Genomic DNA, 23582 nt, shown 5'->3' with positions numbered 1-23582 from the left:
AAGCCCTAAATGAAAGATTCCACACAATACACCTGATTCACTTCAGAAGCAATTTCCTGGCCTCCCCAACCTCGTGGTCTAACTGTAGAAACCTTATAAAAACAAGTTGATTTAACATTTCTATTTATTCATGGTGTTCAGTTTCCAGAGGAGTCTGTGACTTGTAGTTTTAAACTCAATTTAGCATTTAAACTCATTTTCAGCTGGGTCCCAGTGGAGCAGCAATTAGAAAAGGAAAGGAGTTCAAAGAAGAAGGGTTATAACCTTTCAGTGGCATGTTTGCCTGGGCTTAAAAAACGCCTCTCTGTTACTATTCTTCCTCCATTCAGCAAACACTAAATCACACAACTGGGTTAAAAACCTGTTGGTACAGAGAACTTCATGGTTAGATACAAATCAAAACCCAGAAATCCCTCACGGCTACTAATGCAGCAAATCATTTTTGGGGGTACCATTATTTGTATTATGATGGAAGTCTAAAATCAGCAGGCCTGACTTGTCTTCAGAAAAAAGACAAAGAAGTCTCACATTAAATCTGAACAAGATGAATCAACCAAAAAAATGCAAAGAAAATCTTCTCTGCTGCACATTCAAGAGATAAGCCTACCCATCTTCTGCAGTTGACAGTTTCAGTTGAGACTGGTCTCCTAATAGCCCAAACACTACATGTCCTTGCATAAATTTGGGGAGCCAAACAGGCCATGCAGACAAAGGATGAAGGAGAAACCGTCTTGAAGTAACTTTCCAGAAGTCAAAATTGGCTGAAGTGTGAGGAGAGCAGTAGCCTGCAACTCAGGACCTCTGGCCTCATCTATTAAACCAGAGAAATGAGGTTTGTATGTATYTTGGCATACTCTGAGTTAGCTTGTGCTCCTCTAGCAATCGCACTCTCTGTAGCTAGCAGTACTCTTATGAAGCACATTCCAATGTCATAAATTCAGCCTCAAGATCCAGCCTTTGACAAGACCTGGCTACCAAAATCTTATCTGGAAGCACCGCACGTATACCAACAGATAACTCTTGGCTTGTTTGCTTTTCCTCTTCCCCAGTTCCTGTCAACATACAACATGGAAATCTCCTCAGGGATCCACACTGTGAGTTTTTATGGATTTCAGTGCACACACATCTGATGATAGGCCCTGCCTGTCAAAACCTGTGCGACTGTGGGCTAAATGCAGACAAGATGAGTCAGGATCCCTCCAAGGTGGCACAACTCACAGACTGGCGGTACTGTTATCATTCCCATGTGATCCACTCATATCAAAATGGMTCATACCATTCCTGAGAGAATAGGCTCTGTGAATGTAAATGAGAATTTCAGTATTCTCAGATTATCTGTAGTCTTTCAGTTTGTTTATTTAACCTGACTCAAGAAAGAGGCTTCTTATGAAAGATACAGTCCTCTTAATTTGAGCACTGTGTTTCAGAGGCAAGCTGTTCAATAGTACTAGATGTCACACAAGWCAGGTTGGGAAACAGTGACCAGTGCGTCCCAAAATAACTGCTAATCTTGCCAWAAGTTTTATTTCTATAAAGCTAGTTGACAATAAATCTACCCATTCAGACTCTAAAAATTGGAAAAATTGGAATTGGAAATTGGAAAATTGGAAGTTTTTTACTATATCATTTATCCATAATAARTTAACTAGATTTAACCAGATAGATCCTGAAAAAAAAATCAGTCAGCTGGTTGAACTGAATCAAGAGTTTTGTCTTCATTTAATTTGGTTGGGAATCAACTCTGTCTGATAGAGTAGGTGTAATATATACCAGGTGTCAGATAATTTGTCACTAAATATTTTTTTAAGGAAGAGATTTAGGTAAGAATCCTCACTCACAAATTTGCAAATACAAACTAGGTATGTTTGTCTGAATTAATTAAAGGAGAAATTAATACTGCCGTATCCACCATTTTGCCAAGGAACACGCAGTGGCTGCTAAAGCTCACTATTTTGAGAAGACACATGTTTAAATATGTCTTGAAGTCACTTGAAGTGACACATTAGAATGACAGAAATGACAGCAGAGTTTGTATAGGGACATGAATGATCTACCTTAAAAGTGATTTAAGGTAGATCAGACGAGGTTCTGAACTATTAGAATTTGATGTTCCCAGGAGGCAGACACAACATGGGGCAGACAGAATGATTCTGAATGAGATGATTAAAAATGGTGATAACCCATTAGTTGGAAGTGATCTTATAGCAGTATCTAGCTGGAATATATTGATAACAACTGCAGTCTGCAATGTGGTTCCARTTGCTACATTCCTTTGAAATGTCACCAGAAAAGATGTATAGAGAGACCTCCTGCTAAGGGCCATCAGTGTCTACTCTTCTTGTTTGATTTTTATTTAACTTACTAGGGGTCGATCAGTTCCCAGTGAAGCTAAGGACACTCTGAGGCCCTTTGAAAAATGAAGTATCAAATAGAATTAAAGTTCCATTCAAAATTCACCTGTTTTTCATTTCATTAATGTATGTGTCTGCTCCCAGATSCATGACCTGCACAGGCCATCAATTTTTTTTACCCTTCATACTGTCCCTTTCAAGTCTCTACCTTCCAATTTCCTCTTTCCCTCTTCAGGTTATGGATCACCCAACTTCCATATGTTGATACAATTCGATTTCCTTTCTCCCTGGGACTCCCGCAGCTGTTTCTCTTGCCCTTTCCCAGTCTTGTGTCATTTTTTTTCTCTCTTCTCTGCTACTAATCTGTAGTCTTAATCCCATCCAACAGCAACTTCCACCTCTTCATTCATGTCTTTGATTCCATCTTCGGTCTCCAAGTGGCCTTTTGGACCTGAGTTCATTAGGCCAGTGATCAAACATTTGATGCAATCTCAAAAACCACAGAGTAAGTACTATTCCCATGAAATATGCTCAGTGATTTTGTCTAATTGACTGCATCATCTGCAAGGCATCRATCTCTTTCTTACTTTAAAACCACATCTACTTTTTAGATTACACTAGTATACTGTTTTAGAAGAGCTGAATAATGTACTTACAGTATCTTAAAATGTCTGCATACACAACACACACATACCTTGGCATTCTGAAGAGGAGGCTGGTAACTAGAAGGCCGATAGTACCTTCTCTGAGTAGCATCCGTGTGGATGTCTCCGAGAAATAGCTCCTCCACAAGGTGATCTAAATTGTGATGCAGATACTGTTTTTCTACGCGGATCAGCTGCAGTTCGTGCATGGCAAAATTCAGAGCCTTGGTGCATTCACAACCGTTCTCTTCTCTCAGCAAATCATAGCTCACATCCTGTTCCCAAGGACTATCTTCTGGTATAAATCCAGGACATGTCTGGTTCACCAGCTCACTTATTTTTTTGGTTACTGCTTCATTGTGGCATATGATTTGTATGCTGCGTAGCTGATAATCAGCTTCAGTGCCCCCTCGGATGATCCAGGATGCTTGTCGGAGACGAATTTTGCCACGGATAACTAAGGTATAGATGGGATTTGTGCAGTGATTGCCACCATAATAAAACTGGTAGGCCTTAAATGTATTATTGTGGTAGAATCTGTAAGATCTTGTGATGAACTCTGGGCCTGCTCTAACTTCACAGCTGTGGGAAGACAAAATGAAGGAACCAAKTGTTAACAAGGTGGAGCATCACGAGCACTACAGGTAACAAGACCGAGCAACACTGCATAGGTCTAGCGAGATACTTGGGTGTCCATGTCCTTTAGACATGAATGGCATAGTATAGAAGGAACTAGGCATATATCACCTGCCAATTTTCCAGCAATTCCCTTTGCTGGCCGATTTCCTTTGCCGTTATGCAATTCTTAACATATTGCTTCATGGTAATCATATCTACCTGAGAGCCTTGTTTTTGCAGATTTTATACAATTTCACTCATATCCTCAAAGTTGTTTTTCCTTTTTTTTTTTTGCTCCTACAGACAATCATGTGACTCAATACTTCTTTGAAAAAAAAAACAAAAAGACAGCAGCTCATTAAACATATATATTCTYCCCTTTTGCGTGGTGGATTAGCAAAAGGACTGATCGGAGAGCAAAATGCCAAATGTCCCCAAGACACTGTAAATAACTGGCTTCTCCAGCTGCTGTGAAAGCTTTTGGTGGCACACTGCCAGCTCTGGTCTGCAGAGGTCCACAAGGATCTCACCCTCAGCTTTTCCACATACAGAGTCAGCTGGGATGACAGTTAATGCAGACTTCCTACCTAGCTTGATTTGGACCTAACAACATTGATTTTGTTAATCAAGAGATATTTTTCCCCCTCTCTGAGGGGGCAAATGGCAACTAAATTYCACTTTCCATAAAAAGTCAAACTTCCTTTTCTATCTTCAAATTTCTCCCTCTTTGTCATCCATGGGGCTTAACATAAATACACTCAGCTTTCTGTTAAATAACCATACATTTCCCTAAGAGCCACTTCAAATAAATGGATGAATATTGCTTTTCGAGAAACAGAAAACAAAACAGGTCTCTCTGAATTAAAGGTTTTTATGTATGGAGAGAAACAGAACTGGTCAAATAGCACTTTTAGGTTTCTTTTGCTAATAAAACTTGTGCTAGACATGATCTGAAAGCAAGGATCCATCCAAATGGCTCCAATGAACATAGTTAAATACAAACTAATGGAGGAACAAGCATTCATTTTGGCAACCTGATGGTCTCTTTCCTATTCCAAAAGAGATCTGAATGTATTTCACAACATGCTCTTTAAAATTCAGGCTACCAATTGATCTATCAAGGAAGTTTTACAGCATGCAATTCTGACATCTATAAAACAGCTCCTTCTTTCTTATATATGTAAACATACTGTACATAAAGCACCTGGGATTTGGAGATTCACCATATTAAAAATATATATCTATATTTTCCTGATAGAACCCCTGCTTAGAGTGGGGTTATTCTTAATTCCCTCCCTGCCACCTCACTCGCTTCTCTTCCATACATTTTTCCGGCATCTTATTTTAGCTTTYCTTACCCAGTGGAGACCCAGTGTCCCTCAATATTGGGAGGCATCTGCACGGTGATGCGGGCTCCATTGTGGAGATGTTTCAGCATATGGTGACACTGTGACTCCTTGAAGGCCCTCCAGGCACTCTTCTCCAAGGACTGAGGGTGTGACCTGCTGTCCGGGTGAAGAAGAGCAGAACCTTCTCCGAGCCCTGAGAGAGATAAGTGTAAATTATCAGGAGACCTTCGTGAGAATGACTTCAACGTGGTAAAGGAGGCTGTGAGCACATTGTGTGGAATAATACGTGTTCACAGTATTGTGTGTCCAGGAAAGCACTGTTTACATTTGTCTCACCTGACAAAAACTTCACAAAATCCACTTTTGAGCTCCATGGGGAGCTCTTCTTCTCTGTCAGCCCCTTAACCATCCACTGAGTAGATCTGCTTTATGTAATGTAGTAGYGGAGGACTTGAACCCAAGGCTGTGTATACACCCCCTGGAAAGATGGCTCTGGATCTGAATTTTGCRGACACCTCTTCAATCTCTGGTCAGGACAATCAAAAACCTGGACCTTGCAGCTTTTAGAAACTTGCATCCAGATCCGGGCACAAACTTTGCGGTTTTGGCCCACCTCTAATTTGAACGCTTCTATAATAAACTTCCAAATAGAGGCTACTCTTTAAAGGAAGGGAAAACAGATATTAAAAGCACAGCCTCTGCATACAGGAAGCCTCTGTGATGACTGAGGTGGTCAATTAAAGGCAGATTCTGCTATTTTTGTTTTAAAGGGGAAAAGGAATTTTGAAAGCTAATTTTATCTCCAGCACACAGTAATTTTGGTTTCTRGTAATGTATACATACAAAACCCACTAGCAATCTTTCTACACATTATTAATTGAACAAAATGAATATGTAGCTTTAGAAAGACTGCATTTTTACTCTTTTACGCACTCTGCACTGTTAGATGCGTCAGGAAAACATGGATCAAAAGAAAAACTCACATCTAGAGGTTAAGAGGTGAAAAACATGAACCTTACATAAGAGGCTGGAAACTGTATTACTTTGCAGAAAGGAATTTAAGAACCACTGGGCTAGAAAAATAATACAGGGTGAGGTGGAGGGGCTGGCTGCGTACCCTCAATGAACAGGATAACTTAGAACCAGTCTTAGTAACATACACTTCCAGGGCTTAGGATTCACCTGCCTTTTCTGTGTCCTGTTGGCTCATCCAGTTCAGAAAATGGGCTGTCCTGGATCAGCAGAGTGTGGGACAAGCCCTCCTCATGCACCATATGCAATGATGAAGCACCTAACCCAGGACTGTACATTACACCCCCCAGGCCAGACACCTTAAAATATAGGCACTAGGTGTGACTTTGAAATGTGAGGATTGCATTTCAAGGTAGTCCTATAGCTGCAGGCCAGTTCAACAATGTGCAGTACTGCTATGTAGCTCAAAAAGAAAATCAACATCATTCATTTTCAGACAGACACGGCTTCACCCCCCTGCTATTGCCTACTGCAAAAAGAAAACAGCGTCAATGATTCATTGTGTTGACTGTCTCTTAAGTCTTCAGAGAAGCCTGAGCAACACTCAKGAAAATGGTTTTGCGAAAAATATGTCAACATATAGAAAGCAATTCACCATTTTGAAACAGTAATTCCTAAACTAAACCAAAGTAAGGACTTGTCAGTACTTGAATATAAACAGTATTTATCAGGGAATGATCTTATTCATACTAATGAATACAACCTCACAAGGTCTTTAGTGGAGAATCTAGTGGCTTTGCTACAGGTTACAAACGATTCTTCAATCTTAACGAAGACTTGCGGCCTTACACTCTAAAGAGCAACAAGATACTGGTGGTGCTCTGATATTTGAGGAYGCCATCTCAGCTGCCCTTCAAGGAGCTTGGTTTCCAGAGGCGCAGTATTTCTGCCTTTCTGAACGTCGGTCTCCTTAGGCATTCCCACCTTGCTCAGCAGAATCGTTCCTGTTGGCGCCGGACGGCCCTGTTCTGAGGCCGGGACCGGCGCAGCCACGCCAGGGTGACACCTGGCTCGCGCTAACTGCCTCTTTGGAGTGGCAGTATTTATTAGGCSGGCCCAGCGCTCCATGACCCGGCTGTTCAGCTCCCTGGCCACAAGCCAGCAGCTCTACACGGCTCTTGTCTGCAGCCAGCTCACCTGCAACATGACCTGACACCCTCGAAAACTYGGGCGTATCGGGTCTATCTGAAAGCTCATGGGTATGGGGCCGATGTCACAGGCCTTTACACTGCCAGACCACAGCCAGACACAAGGGAATTTGCTGGTGTGTTTATTTTTATCACCATGAAATGTAGCTAGTGGTTGAGATTTTGTCTTGTAAACCTCTTCTGCGTCTCTGAATCTCTGCACGTTCGAGAAGGCCCCGTTGCTTGAGCACGTCATTCTAGAAAGGAGCCAACCGCCCTGGCCGTGAGCTCAGTCCCTGTGGGCCGGAGCGAYACCTCCTGCCTGGTACCTGGTGGAGCCCGGAGCCATCAGTGCTAACGCGTTCAACAGAAACTGAGCGGTGAAACAAATCAGCGCACACTGAAAAAGGCTTTGATAATTTACATTTCTGCCTGGAGTTGGTACGTGCTTAAAATCTGCCCTCAAGAGGAGGCTTTGAAATGGYTCAAGTGACTATTTCCAAAGACATATTTATCATACCATTTGCTTTGATGCGTTGGTATTTTTCCTAGCTCATGTCATGAGTCCTGAATCCAGATGCATTTTAAAAATAAATAATTTGTTAATTTAATATACATGAGCATTCACTTTTCCAAGCAAGAATCCTTTTGCAGGAAGATTCTGGTCTGCCTGCAGCTTGCAAAGAACAAACTGGAACCAGGGGACAGAAGGGACATTTGCATCTTCAGCCACGGAGAGCCACACATCAGGAGAGAGTATTTGTATGACATTGGATACATCAAAATGCAGCAAACGAGGGCAGGAGCATGTTTAGGTGATTAGGACAGTCATGAGAGCGTAACAAAGACTCAGTGACAGAAGATAAGTAGCCAACACACATAYGCTAGGCAACATCATGTAACTTGGATGTGAATATGAAATACGGAATAGGACTAAKGGGCAGTGACAGGGCCCTCGCTTTGCTTGCTACCTGCCACTTGCTTACACTGTGCGTGTTGCTGGCACAAGGAAATGCTTATTCTAGCACAGCTCCTTCCTTACAGGATAAGCATTTAAATACTTGGGTATTTATGTACTATGCCTTTATACACAACTATGAAACATAGGTGCCATAACTTCTCTTWGTACCAGCTAAAGATCACACTGAGAGACCGGTACACACTGCCAACACCGTGCACCCTACTGAGCATGGTGTTCTCGTGCTTCTCCACAGAACAGGCAATCTGGAACTGTTCAGGGTCCCCCCGCTTCGCCTTTGGCAGTGCACAATGAAGTTCTCTGCAGAACTTGGGCCTGGCGCAGCCTATGGCACTGATTTTAAAAATCCATTTGGTGATGTTAAATGGGACCTTGCTGGAAGTCTGGTGGTTTAAATATTCTTTTGTGAAACTGGGATGAGGCTTTCGAGAATACTTCACAGCCTAGACACAGTTGCAACATACTTATCTAGTCACAGTGATCCAGCTGTGCGATTCTCTACAGCACAAATGCTAGGCTTCCATATACCCCTGACAAGCTGTATTTCTGTATAGCCACGTCAAGCTCCAGTTTTAAATTTTTATGGGCTAGAAAGGAATCTTACACATTAAAAAAATCCATTCAGAAGCATGAGGGACCTCAAACAAATAACAACAACAACAAAACGCTCTTTGCGTCTTTGCATAAGACTGACAGCAATAATGCTGTGAAGTCTTCAGTTGGCTTCCATTTCAGCTACTATACCMTCACCAGAGATCACAAGTTTGTATCACCCACCCCACAGTCACTGTTTCCTGAAAGAAGCAAGTCCAAACGGAAATCAGATTTTCAGAATTCATCACAAACACCATCTAGAAAAACAAAGCAGAAGCATTTTTGGTGAGTTGCTATCCAACTTCGTTTTTCGTAATCAACCCCTAAAAGTGTAGGCTACAGCTTTATCATCAAACTTTGAATGGAAATAGGACAAGAGATGCTACAATTCCATGTTCTAGCTGGGAATACCCTCTTGGCTGTGACAAATTACACTTTACAGATGCAGCATCCCTCTGAATGGGAGAGCATTAGTCCACACAGCTGAAATTGCATTAAGACAAAGATAGAAGCACACACCGCACCAGGTGCTGATCACAGAGGGGACCTCAGGCTTTTAGATCCACCTACAAAACCAGTTTCTGATGTGGGAACAAGCATTTTAGCTAAAATTAATTTTGAGGAAAGACAGTTTGCTTTCAAGTTCTTCAAAGAGTTCTGCAAATAGCTGTGAGTAAAATATGAATCTTATAAGTGCAATCTGTTGGCAGACAGCTACCAGAACGTGTTTCAAAAGCTGCTCTGAGAAACTTCTCCATCAACATTTCTGAAAAAAATTGTGAGCTACTCTAATAAATGTTTCAGTTTTCTGCAGAAGAGTACGCAAACAATGCACTGTTGCAACATGGATAAGTATAGTTGTGCTTGAACACAAATTCTAATCTTTTAATTCATATCTAAACACTCTTGCCGAATTCTGCCTTCAGCTACATCAGATTGCAAAAGTTTAACACAAATCTTAACTCTTCAGATTTAATCAGTTTAATTAATACCTCAACCAAAATCTAAACCATGGTTTCAAACTTCTCCAAATGTGGTGCTTCCAGACACAGACTCACAGCTACCAGAAGCTCAGGAGTGTATATCACCTTGTGATATACAAGAAAAGAGATTTTAACTGAAAGTAGGATTCAGACCTGGATTAAGATTGGTATTGCTCACTAGGGACAATTTTTTCTTGCATCAATGTAAATCCAGAAGAGTTCCATTTTATTACAATTTAAAACAGTCTCAAGTGATAAGACAAATTCAAAATATTTGATCGCTGCATCTCTGATAGAAAATCTTTTAACACTCATGCTTTATTTCTGTAGTAAACACTTTTCAAGTTCAAACTTGTTTGAAACTAGAGACTTTATAACAGATAAATAATAATTGGCTGGATTAAGTTTATAGCTTTCCTTATCTAGTCAGCTGCCCTGCACAATTAAATAAATATACATTCGGATTATACTCTTTCTTGATGTGGGAAAGTGTTAGCTAATGCCTATGACAGGCTTTTAGCCACAGTGTGACTTATGTAATTACAGTGGTGAATATAATGTCCTGTTACCAAGTTGTTGTCTATGTTTACCAGTGTTTCCCTGCACTATTACCATTTAAAACTTCAAAGAGCCCTCACCGGATTGGGGCCTAATTTAGATACTACAAACAAAAGTGTTGGAAAAGGAAAGCTGAATTTTATGGTCATAAAAGCAGGCAGGACTGTGCTTTTCTTTCGCACACATCTATTGTCTTTCTTGTGTATACAGAATTTTCAGGTACAGCTTTCAAAGAGACTTGCTGGAAAATAAACATTTCCGAGCGCTGAGGAGCCCGAATAGAGATTAAATACCTTTCAATGGGACAGTTTAAAATAAATATTTTCAAAATGTCCCAAAATTTAGATCCTGTGTTATCTTAAAGCCCAGTTCTTACTCAGTGACTGTACTGGAACAGATCAGAGAATCAAGCATCAAGCAGCCAAAAAGCCAACAAACTCCACTAAACTTAAGTGCAGCTTTTAATTTGTATCACCACTGCGAGAGAAACAAGACAAAACCCTGTGCTGTCTGGTGTGGGTGTTTCTATGAATCCAGAAAGGGTTAAAGCCCACTTCCATCCGGGGCAGTGGAAACACTAACCCTGACATCCGCGGGTGCAGCATCGGGCTGTCAGTGCAATCCAGCATCTACAGTAGGTTGCTCTCGCTCTGTTTGAAGCAAACATCTGTTCTCTATCACAGACATCTACAGGGTTCTGCACTACAGCCCTCTGCTTCATACAAAATATGGGCCCGGTATTTATTCAGGTGAAGCTCCCTTTAATGCCTACTGGACTTTTGTTAAAGACAGTACTACAGACAGCAATAATGTCAGAGAACTTTTTAAAAGGATAAACAGCCCTGCTCTGAAGAGCCTGTAAGTCCCATCTTCATCTTTATTAGCACTGAACATGTCCATGAGGTTATCAACGAATTGCTTTTTCTCATCCATTATGCTAACAGTAATACCTTCAGAAAGACTTCAGAGTTTCTTCTTACCATTTGTATTTGTAAAAAAAAAAAAAAAAAAAAAAACAAAGATAATAGCCCAATTTGTTCAGAATCCACTTGAATGTAGTTCTTATTAATCAGGTTCTCTGGGGCTGAGTGATCTGAGCATTTGACATCTGAAACTCCTGTGGCTTTTTGTCTAAGCAAAGAAAACAGTGATAATGGACAACTTCCAGCTGCAAACCTCTTTTGACATTCTGCAGGTTTTATTTTGACTAATGAATACAAGTTTTTCCAAGTTTTAATTCAGTTAGACTCAAACTTCCTTAATGCAATAAAATCCTAAGTGTCTGTCCTGTATGGCATTTTAACTGGCACTAAAAAGCTTCAAGCCCTACACACACACACACACACACACACACACATGTCCACTCTTAACTCTTGAGTTGCCAAGTGCAACAGAAACATTTAAGAAAACATTACATGATGTAGAGAGGCTTAACACTGTGTTCCCCCAAGACTGCTGGTTATTCTTATGTATTACCAACAGAGACTAGACACTGACTGAAAGACGTTTCTATATGATACTATGGCATGAAGAGAAAAGCTCTAGGGCAAGTTAAAACTAATGGGGCATATGCATTTAGACTTGCTATGTTTYAGTGCGTGACAGGCCACTGATGTCCTTTTCAAGTTCTTAGGAGTTTTCCCGCACTCAGAGCTGAGACCCAAATGGCACAATGCTACAGAACATGCAGATGTTGAGTTTTACATTTCTCATAGAATTTAAGTCTATGTTATATGGTGAAACATATCTGCAGATGTGAGAGGGGAAGAAAAAAAAGAAAGTGATTTTCTAATTTCATCTTCTTCTGGCAGCTGCTGTTTTGATCTGATCATTGGCCCCGATTTGTTTCCCATCCCAGCCAGGGTTTAGAGCTGCTCTGTAATTCCAAGCAGATGAGCCCAGGAGTCTAACTAACCCTCTAATTATACCTTCTCTCTTAACCCTCTAACTTCAAACCTTCCATCTTGACTTCTGCATCTCCGATCACGGAGTTTTCCTGAACASCTCTGGCATCCAGGCTCCACTGAACAGGTTGCCACACTGCCTGCATCTCAGCTGCAAACACCCCTCCYGACAGCCTCCCAAAACAAAACACACAGTGAGAAGCCCATGCTCTTTATTATTTATTGAATATCATCTGTGTGCTCAGCACTTGTACAAACACAGAGAAAGACAATCCCTGCTCTGCAGAAAATCAATCCCAGGAATAGCTTTAAAATCCTTACCCACTCACAAATCTCACATTGAACCCATGTGAGTTACTCGTCTCATAACAGTTAAATTCCTCATTTTATGAGAAAGCTTGGGGTCCCGAGAAGTCTTGCTGAAGAAGGCGGGAAATGACAAAGTAGCTCAGAGTGAGGAAACGATGCTGCGATTTAGTAGGTTGATTCAACTCTTGCAGAACAAAAACCTCACACAGACTTTCAAATCTAGCTGCCAAATACCCAAGCATCAGAAGTTTCTCCTAAAGAAGAGAGGAACKTGGGGAAAACTGGTGATCTGTTTAGGTAACTAAGAACAGATTTACAAGCGCAACTCAGCACATCCCAGTTTAATACACTGGCTTTTCTCACTAAAATTTTGCCTTCTGTGCAGTCCCGTAGGAATTCCTGCTAAGCGGAGAGCGGATGAGAGCAGATCCGTGCCTACCGGCATGCGGAGASCTGTGCTCTCCATCAGAAACTGCTGTGAGAGCCGATGCCACCCAGCTGTGCCACCACCTGCGGCTTCGTAGCGCACACGGCTGCGCTGCAAACCTGCGCACAGCGTGCGGGTGGCACGGGTGGCACAGCCGGACACTCGCCGTGCTCCTCGAGGCTTCGGCACGGCCACCTGTGGGCTTGGAAGTGCCTGAGTGTGTCCTGTCCCCGCCACCGACGGCCTGGGGGAAACTTTTCTGCGYGCAGCTTCGCAACTTTACAACCCCACCGCGGCGTGTTTGCCCCCCAAACGCCTCATAGGGAGGCACCGTTATCAAGGGGGCCGCTTTGGCGCCGCGAGAGGCTCCGAGTGACCCAGCAGCCTCTCACCGCCACCGCCACGGGCGGCCGCTCAAACGCGCCGCTCGCACCCCGGCCCCTGTGCCGCGGACCGGCCCCCGTGCCGCGGACCGGCCCCCGTGCCGCGGACCGGCCCCCGTGCCGCGGACCGGCCCCCGTGCCGCGGACCGGCCTCGCCGGGCACTCACCGTGCAGCAGCAGCGCCGGGAAGAGGCAGCGGAGCAGGCTGCCGTAGGGGAAGGGCATGTCCGCGGCGCGCGGAGCCCCGCGCGGAGCCCCGCGCTCCCCCGCGGCTGCCGCCGCCGCCGCTCAGGGCTCTCGGCGCCCCGCAGCCCCGCACACCGCCGCCAGCATGGACCGCGGGCGCCGAGAGCCGCTCAGCGCCGCCGCGGGCACCGCATGGCCGGGCGCGCGGGCCGGCACCGTGCGGGATCGGCTCGGCTCGGCTCCCGCCGCCTCCTCAGCCGCGCTCGCTCGGTGGCCGCCCGCGCTGCGCCTTGCACCGCAACCACGTCGTGCACTGTCTCCTCGGAGCGCGGCGGCGGCTCCGCTTCATATTTCCCCTTCCCCGCAGGAGGAGGAGGAGGAGGAGGAGGGGTCAGGGAGGTGGGCGCTCCCGCGCCGGCCCCGAGCGCCGCCTCCGAGCCCGCCGCGCTGCCCGGGCCGCCCCGCGGCGCGGGTTGGGGTCCCCGCGCCCCCCGGGGGGGACGGTGGATCCCCCCGCAGGGGCAGCGGCCTCCCCGCCCGCAGCGCAGCAAGGCGCGCAGGGGGCCGCGCCGCGGGTTGACCTGTTGCCGCGGGCAGGTCGGCCGGGAAGGGCGCGGGAAGAGCGGGGCAGCGTGCGGGGAGAGCCGGCTCTCCCTCAGCCGGCGGGACATACAGCAGAGCTCTGGTGTGTCCGGTGGACACACGCAGGGCGAATGAGGGGTGTCAGGGCTCGCGYTGGCGCGCGTGGATGCTGTTTTCCAGCTGGTCCGGGAGGCGCACCGGCCATCGCGCCCGTACATCCATGAGGAGGAAAGGCGGTGTGTGCTGCTGCCGGGAAAGCAACCACCTTCCGCAAGGGCACGGTCACAGTTCTCCGCATAAACTGGCCATTTCAGAAAGTATAAATAGACGTGTAGGTTGCCTTCTTTGGTGTTGCACTCTCCTGTGCGCATTTTCCCATGTCTGCTGTTGATTAGTTTTGCTTTTTAGTCTAGTTTTAGGCCCTGGTCATACAAATGCATGCTCCCAGTGCCGCCCAAGCGAATGACTCACGTGCCTGAGGTTAAGCACAGGGATTTCATTTGTAACAGCCTCTGGTCGGGGCCATCGTACTTAGTCTTTGTTGGGACTCTTGGGCTTGGCCGTAGGGTTTCATGGCAAGGAATGTTTAGCAAATTGGAGAAAGTTTTGAGAAAACCAGCATAACTGAGTTTTGAGCAGATTAGCTCAGCTAAAATGTTTACATAGTGCATGTTTAAAGAGGAATACAAACAATCCTTCCAATTCCCTTGAGTAGGAAGAATAAATTTAATCTTCCTCATTTATACAGAGAGGAAACTGAGACGGAAACAAGTAAATAGTGAGTCAAAATTAGAACKCCGCTGCTTTGGATTCTCAGGATGATGCTTTTCCCTTCACACAAATGTTCTTGAGTCAGAAAACATGGTATCCAGGGCACTTGGTGGCAGTCTGTATAAGCATGTAGTGGGCAAATATCCTCTGAATGACCTGGAAAGAACTATACAGAGTAAAGTGGCATCCTTTAGGAAACAGGTGTGCATGATTATTGCATAAAAGGCTCTGAAAATATCCTTATCCAGTGCTGTTTTGTCAARTTCAACCCATTCCTTGCTCCAGAGGTGTTTGACAGCTGTGCAAGAGAAGGGAGGTGATTCCTGTCATAGATCCTGTACACTTGAAAAATATTTTGGGAAGCATCATGTTACTCATGTTGCTATTTTTAAGGGGTACTAAAATCCAATCCAGGATGAAAATCTAATTTTATCATTCTTAATAATCCCACAGAGAAACCAAACAGTAGTTATTTACTTGTGGATTCCATAAGGTGAAATGGGCAAATGGGCAATGAAAAGAACCATATTCACTTAAATACGGTTCWGGCATCTCCATGTATGAATCTTGGGAACTGCTGCAGGTAATATATATGGGACAGCTGCCTTTCCAAAGACGTATTTCTGCAAGGGAGATCAGTGAGATAATGCCGTGTGTGCAAAGGGATGGTTGTAGGATAAGTGTATGTTGTAGGATAAGAAAAGCAGCATCTGTGTGAAAGTGAACTTCCTAATTGTTGGTCATGAGCACAAGGTTGTTACTAAAGGGTCGTTCGTGCTGGCAAGAAAGGTCTCACTTGTTTGGCACATGTACAGATACAGTGTGTAGGAAGGTGCTGTCATTGCCCGTCACCTGTTACTGTGTTATGTGCCCCCCACATGCATTCCTGTTGTTGTCCCTTCTGAGTGTTCAGCCTACTCCCTCATCCTTAAGAAGCAACAAGAAGGGATTAAGAGGAATATGAATCTAAAATGCAAGAGGTAGACCAATATCACTGCCAACAATGATGAAAGACTAGCAATTTGGATGTTTAATTATATAACAATAGCAACATCCCAAAGGAGACATTTTTTTTTTTTTTTTTTTTTTTGTGTAGACACAACCTGCTATGCAACATAATTATCTACAAAAAGATCAGGCTGAGAATGGCCTGAAAAAAAGTCAGTTATCCCAGAAATGCTCATTTACTCCCTGGAAACAACAACCCCTTAGCAGCATCACTATTAGCTTTTCATAAGAGGAAATAGRACTGACTTTACTGCTTCATTGGCCAGCTTTGTAAATTAGGCCCTGCTTGTGATTTACTATCAGTGCAGCTTCAGATGTGGTAATGAAATAAAATGAAATCAATACCCAATGGGCTCAGCCACTTTCCAAACTTTCCAAAAACAGCACAGACTATACTCWGTGTTTTACTCTTCTTTTTTTTTCTCTCTTTTTTTACTTTGTGTTATTTTAAGGATATGGGATTTTTTGAGACTGATGCACAGTATTTTTTAAAAAATATACCCAGCTCAGTCCCACTTGTTTCATTACTTTACCCCTTTTCAGAGTGTACTGGTGCTAGTAGTAGGGGGAAGTAGTGACAAATAACAGCTCCCTGTGCTTTGATCTAAGCAGCATGTCACATCAGTGCTCGTTAAAAATTGTATTAACCAAGCCAACCTTGGCTTTCTGAACTTGGGCTCCTGGGGCAGGGTATGTACTAACATATGTACAATGTAAATTGCAGTAGAAAGGCAGCTCTTGGCCATATTCACAAAAACATCATGAGGTCAAAAGCATCTAAAAAGTGAAGCTTGCAGGTCAGTAGAAGTTTCCACATAAAGTAAYCCTTTTGAATAATACCCTGATGGGAAATGTACTTTGTGGCTGGCCCTCTGCAGAAGTATGAGAATAGGAAGAAAACTGACTTGTTGGACTTGTTGCATGGCACTTCAAAGATCTAAGCATATCAGCATAGCACTTGTCTAGCTAAAGTGCAGGCTGGTTGGCTGGCAGCCAATGCCAATCTTGTGGTGAAAGATATTTAAAATAGAGACTTGATGGGAAAGACTGATGGCCGTGAGCATATGGGGCACTTTATGCTATGGAGAAGAATGAGTTGGTGTAACGGTCTTGAACTCAGTTATGCTTTGGCATTGCCTTGGCATTGCCACAACTACAATTTGCTAATGGCTAAATTATGTGTTTAAAAAGACAATATGTTCTTTTGAATAAGTTCAAGGAGCGGGACATAAGGAGTTATTAGAAAACAGTGAAGCAAATAATTTGCAAAGAATTAAAAGTCTGTCAGATTTCTGTCTGTGAATTGTCCATGACAAATTTATCAAAATAAATGAAATTTTAGAGGGAAGTTTTCCTACATGGCCAGCTTAGGTTAGAGTATGCAGCACCAGTCTATCTGATACAGAGATGCTGTATGACTTCTTATTTTGGCTTCAGCTGTTTGAGGTAGAAGTTAAGCTGTTTTACAATGTAAAAYGAATGGCAGTCAGCTTGTTTCTCTGTTCAAGCTGGATTGAGAAATCTATAGTTTATGGARTATAGCAGGTTTTATCAGTTACTGCATCAGTCATTTTTATATATTTAGAATAAGATGTTAAAGATGGTGTGTTTTTTTTTCTTATCCTTTGTTAACTGAAAAAGYAACTGAAAGTGCCCTTGGCAGCATTCTCTAGATGTTAGGCTCACAAACTTCTGCAAAATATTTTATGTTCCCTCACTGGAACTTGATCTTCAATGTAGCCACTGGAGCCAATGAAGTTTTATGATCATTTTAATGGATATCGTATCTGGTTGTACTTTTATCAGATGTACCTGCGGYTGTGCTCACCTGCACACTGTGGCTCTGAGAAGGCAATTTGTCTGTGAGATGGTCTAGGGGATCTCAAATGGTTTATCCTTCCTTTCTCTTCCTTGTTTAAGTAGATAACTATTCTGAAAAAAATCTATTCTGCATATGATTTTAGTCTTGTAAGACACAATGCGTGTTGAAACCCTGCTACGTAGTAACAGGCACAGAAAATAGAGACTGAAAATAATAAAAATGACAGTCTCTTAATCTCTCTTTTATTTATTTATTTATTTATTTATTTATTTATTTATTTATTTATTTATTTATTTTTTCACATGTGCACAGCCACATGCAGATATAGACACACATTGGAGACTATCTGCTGGAATAGACTTGCTTAAGAGATCACTGGTTTCACACAAATTTAGGTGATCTGAAACAGTTTTTGAGTTTGCACAGAACAGGTTGGAAAGTAGATGAGAATAAGGATATAAAATGTCATGAAGAGTAGACCCTGCAAAGCTCAGGCAACCCAACAAAGAAATGAAAGAAATACGTAAAGAACTCAAAAAAAMCAAATGACTTTCCATAAAATAATCTCTCTTCTTAACATCTTCACTTGTTTCTGGCTTTTAAGATGTGCTTGTGCTTTGATCGCTCTGAGCCAAAGTGAAACTTCTCTGTTTAGAATTACTTTACTATAAGCAAGGACAATTTCATGGTACTGTTACTGCAGCCGGAGTTTTAGGGTCTAGTTCAACTCCCAGTGGGGGTTTTTCCATTGACTATAATAAGAGCTGGATCAGGAACTTAATGAGTTGTTGGAAATGTCAACTAGAACAATTGATACTTGTTGTATGTGATGCATTAATCTGGAAGCAAGGAAAACAGAGGCCAAAGGTATTTCTTAATCCAGTATATGTATTAGCTGCCTTCCTAACCCCCCTCTAGTGTTGCCAATTTCATTTGTTCGTGCCATTCAGATACCATGAAAATGARTGCAGTAAAAATGCCTCCATAAATGTTGTTTATGTCTTCCATTGTCTTCACAGTGACTTTCTGAAGTTGCGACTGAAAAACAAAAGCCAAACCAACAAATTGAAAATTTGTTACAGTCTGGGCAAAAATGCTCTCCATACATCTTCTTGCTCTGCAGTGTTGTGCAACTGCTTGGAGTAATGGCTGTTTCCATTTCTGCAGACAAAAGAAAACTTCTGAAAAAAATTGAACACATGTAGAGTGTTGTTCATTATTGTTTATATATTTATATGTTTTCCCAGAGTGAAATTAAGCTTTGATTTTGATTGATATCTCAGAGAAAATGGATTTTCTGGCTTTTTTTCTAAAGTACTCAGAAAAGTAGATTTCATTTCTAAGCTGAAAAATGTATTAATGTGGCCTGTCAAGCTCATGTGAGACTCTTAATTAATGATTAGTTCCCATATGCACCTGGGAGCTGCTTTCTTGGCTTATATTCTTGCAGTCCCTAAAGGGCCAATGCTTCTCCAGGTTAGTTAAGTCATTTGGGAAATGGGATTTTCCTCCTATGCACAGCATGATCCATGACCTTTCTCCCAGTTTGCCAACTTCTGTAGAAAATATATACATGCRGAAGAGAACTAAAATGGGAAATTAAGCCTATTCCAAGTAGTCTTTTTAGAAAGGGAATTTTCCTTCAGAAAAGGCAGGAGGAACTGCTCCCATCATCCTACCCAAAGCTGTTCACCAGGTGGGCTCTGAAGATTATCTCAAGGAGRGCTATGCAAGCGGGAGGTGTTAGCTCTCTGCTCCCTGGCATGTGCTTGCTTTATACTTGTGCTGGCTTCACGTGCTCTACCGTGGTAGAGGGCTAATTCAAGATGCCCTTTTCCACGCTACAACTTTTTCCCTGCTGATATTTTCTCTCAGGGGCTATGAGAGATGTCTTGAGGGAGTGGCTGCAAAATTTTCTTGTGCTGCTTTGTTTAGTGTTTGCATTCAGTGATGTATCTCTTSTAAGGTGGCTTAGAGAATTTATACTTGGGTTGGACGTTTATGCATGATCCTTTCTATCATGAAGGAAGAAAGTTCTTGGGTTATGGTAGTGGCCCTTTGGCTGCCTTGTGCCTGGTCCCATTGCCACAGTAATGCTGTTTAGTTCTCAAGAGCTCACGTTATAACTTCTAAGCCACTTCTGATCCTGATCTGAAAAACAGGTGTCAGAGTCTTGGAATTCTGCAGATATCTCAAAAATGTGGGGGCATTTTGCTTTGTTCGTTTCAGAGGTGGCTTTCAGTCTTCTCAAAACATTCACTGAGCTTCAGGATCCTACCTCAGAGTCCTGGCTGTCAAAATCACTTGTATGCTCAGTACATTTTTTCAAATGTTCCCCTTCTCTCCAAGGAAAGGGGAGCAGACCAGTGTCTTTCAGCAAAGAAAAACCACTTCAATGTACTTTCAGACTGAGTCATAAGAGTGTCATCCTGGCTACTGAGGGCACACTGGGCTCAGGAAAGACATAAAAGTGTTTGTTTTCCCGAGGAGTTTGAAACTAAGGAGGGAAAAAATATAAGCAACATGATGCCTTTGAGATTACTATTTCTGGTCTAGGCAACGTGTGACTTGGACTCTAGGGGTCTTAGTTCTTCTTGTGTGATGTTAATGCAAATCATTCTGCTTCTCAGGTGCTCACTTTGCCCAACTGTAAAAAGAGTCTGGATACACTGCAGACTAAATGCCGTGCATATACAGTACAAAGTGTGACTTAGAAMAAGAGGTCACCCACAGATGAAATGGCATTCATATGGCTTTAAATAAGGGATATACTTCTTCCCAGGGTATTCCAATTCAACTGCATTAAGTTTTGAATTCCTTCCATCATTTCCATCTATTTACCAATGTAAAATATATTTTTATGTATGTGCATACATCACTCTCATATGTTATGTATATATGTATTTTATATATGTATAAACTCTTTGAAACAGCTGGATAATGCATTATCCAAGTGTGTTCTCTTCAAGTCCATAAGCAACCAGCTTGCTGACGGCCGAATTAAACTGGAGTCTTCTCAAACAATTCAGTCTACAGCTGCAAGGTATTCTCCAGGCTACTTAAAAACTGCCAACTTCTGTAGGAAAGTTGCTCATCTCCTGAGAAAGTTTAGTTTCTGTACTTGATACCTGACGTAGGAGTGTAAGAGCTGGTGAACAGTCATGGTGGCTTAAGACATTTCTGCGTTTCCTGGAGCTGATTCCATTTAGGTTCCCGAGAGTAGCTGGAGTGTAGCAGGGCACAGCGTTAGAAGGCTGTTCTGTCCCCTTTTGCCTCTTTGACTATTGGTGATGGTTCAGAACAGTTCCAAGGTCAATGTAGCTGGAGAGGACCCCAAACCTAGTCACATTTGACTTAGGTGAAGCAGTACATAGAGTTACTTTATCCTCTGCTGTGGGAGGAATTAATAATAATGCAGAAGGGATAAAGGATTTGGCCCGAGGACCGTTGAGACACCATGGCACTTGAGTCATCAACATGGCAAGCTAGTGCATCACCCTGGCTGCCCCACAGGCAACAAAAGGGCTCTGTTAGGACCAGCTCTCCCTGTCAGYGTAATGAAGTGCACAGTGTGGAAGAGTAAATGACTACTGAAGTGCACCCTGCCCCAGGAACGAGGCAGTGTCTGACGGTGCTTTGCTGTGCAGGTGGGAAGGCGCACGAGGGGAGTGGTGGCGTGACTCACCCTTCTGGCTAGCTAACCTCTAACCGTGCCACGGGCGCTCGGGTGCGTGGAGGCTGCGGCTYGGGAAAGTCCTGTCTTCCCCGTCCCTCCTCAGTCCTGCCTGCTGCTCTTGCCCTGCAACCGTAAATAAGATGGAGCACTGCAAGATTATCAAACGCCCAAATCTAGTAGAATCGTAGAATGTTTAAGGTTGGAAGGGACCTCAGAGGTCGTCCAGTCCAACCCTCCTGCGCACGCAGGGTCACCTAGAGCACGTGGCACAGGGCTGCATCCAAGTGGGTTCCAAAGAAGGAGACTCCACAACCTCTCTGGGCAGCCTGTGCCAGGGCTCTGTCACCCTCACTGTCAAGAATTTTTTCTTAAGTTCCTGTGGAACTTTTGGTGCCTCAGTTTGTGGCTGTTTCCTCTAGTCCTATCACTGTCCACCACTGAAAAGAGGCCAGCCCCCTCCTCCTCACTGCCTCCCTTGAGGTATTTATACACACTGATCAGGTCCCCCCGCAGCCTCCTCTTCTCCAGGCTGAACAGGCCCAGCTCCCTCAGCCTTTGCTCATAGGGCAGRTGTTCCAGGCCCCTGATCATCCTGGTAGCCCTGCACTGGACTCTCTCCAGCAGCTCCACATCCCTCTTGGACTGGGGAGCCCAGAACTGGACACATATAGTAAAACATATTCCCTCCTCCACGGCCGTGTGCAGTAGGAGTGAGTGTGTACATGTGTGTGTGACACTTAGGGAGGAAAACTGAGAGCAGAGATGTGGATTACAGACAAGGCAGCTAAGGAATGCTGACCCTCGCACCACGCTTTTCTCCATCAGCCAAACACGTACAAACAAACACCCCATGTGCAAATGGCCTATGGAGCTGCTTTCCCCACTGGGATAATCACAGCYACTCCAGTTATAACCACACTTGTGTGTGGCTTGCTCCTGGCAGATAAATGAATGATCTTAAAGCTATCAAGTTACTAAAAATATCCCCTTCGGTCCCCTCTTTAATTACTGAACTGTTCAACTGTTTCCCCATTGCGTWAGGTAAAGCACATTTGGTCTTAATTTTCTTAAGTGGAGAAGCCTACACACAAAACTTTCTGCTCCTAATGCAAATGTGGAAAGCTGCGAGATATTTTTAAAGTAATATTTCACATAGGTCCTGTCTTTAGTGACTGAAGGAGCAGAAGCTGCTGCTATTTTCCTTTYGGCATTTACTCTTCCAGGTCTGGAAGGAAGCTAATACAGTCAAGGTGACTGTTTGGTCACTATGTATTGACACAAGCATGGGGAACAGAATTCTCTTYTGAGCTTAATTTTGTATGAAATTGGATCAAACTGGCTGCTATGCGCATAGCTGTTTGGAAGGAAAGGTGGTGTATGAAATTGATACTGATTCCGTGGGTCACATTAGGTTCTGTATACCAGATATGCTCTCTGGATTTTCACTTTTCCGTAGTGGGCACAGGGAGACCTAAGTAGTGAATGGGACCTAACATTTCACTTTTCCTTTCTGAGAAATGTGGGAAAGGGAAGAGAAATATAGGCCACTGGCTATCGAGGGCCTTCTGAAACATACTTTGCTGCTCACAGGCTCTCCTGTCTTGATTGGGAAGTCAAGAACTGTAGAGAAGGGCAGTTTAGTTGCCCACAAACTTTCGTTGTCAGCCATTGCCAACCTGTTATTACTCATCTCATTCCTCTCCGACACGAGCTGTTGGTGAGCTCTGTACTTTCTAGACTTAGTTTTGGGCATCTTGGCAGTACAAATGTTCGGTCTAAAGCGCTACCCATTTCTGATTTGCTGGTGAAATACACTTGATGTAACACTAGGAATACTTTATGGCATGATAGAAATGACGCGGTCACTTGTATCCCAGGAATGGAGATGCATAGCAGCGTTTAAGTAATGGATAACAGGTAGCAAACTTTTTATTAGCTCTAATGATACATGAGAAATATAATCTCTTTAGTTTCTCTTTCAATTTCCAAGCATACCCTTGACACTAATTGTATTGGTCCAGGTTTATAGTCCAGAAGTTTCCCATTGCAATCAGTGGGAGTTTCACCTTTGGTTTCAACAGATATGGGATAGGTTGTAYGGCTAATAACAAATCCTTTACAGTTTGAAAGCAAGTGCAAACAATGAAAAGAAATGTCTTCATAAAGACAATTTGCATGTTGAAACTTACATTGCGTAAATATGCTATTAATATCATTAATATCTTCCTGGAGATAAGATGCAACGAGCTTCTTTGAAGATGAATTGCTCAACTCACCCC

General features: G+C 43.2%; 1 protein-coding gene across 1 annotated transcript in view; it reads right to left on the bottom strand.

Moving 5' to 3' along the window:
- Positions 1–13487, bottom strand: part of APCDD1 (APC down-regulated 1) — a 30634-nt gene extending 17147 nt beyond the window's left edge. The window contains exons 1-3 of the mRNA XM_026033867.1: positions 13426–13487; positions 4972–5155; positions 3046–3577 (exon numbers count right to left, since the gene is read on the bottom strand). Of these exons, the coding sequence (XP_025889652.1) occupies positions 3046–3577; positions 4972–5155; positions 13426–13483 (774 nt within the window). The 5' untranslated portion in view covers positions 13484–13487. The remainder of the gene's footprint in view (positions 1–3045; positions 3578–4971; positions 5156–13425) is intronic.
- Between the last annotated feature and the right edge of the window lie 10095 nt (positions 13488–23582).

The sequence above is a fragment of the Nothoprocta perdicaria genome, unplaced genomic scaffold, assembly GCF_003342845.1.
Source record: "Nothoprocta perdicaria isolate Ctin4 unplaced genomic scaffold, notPer1 scaffold_134, whole genome shotgun sequence".
NCBI classification, from domain to species: Eukaryota; Metazoa; Chordata; class Aves; order Tinamiformes; family Tinamidae; genus Nothoprocta; species Nothoprocta perdicaria.
The sequence above is the reverse complement of the archived record's forward strand: the minus strand, read 5'-3'. Positions and strand labels throughout refer to the sequence as shown.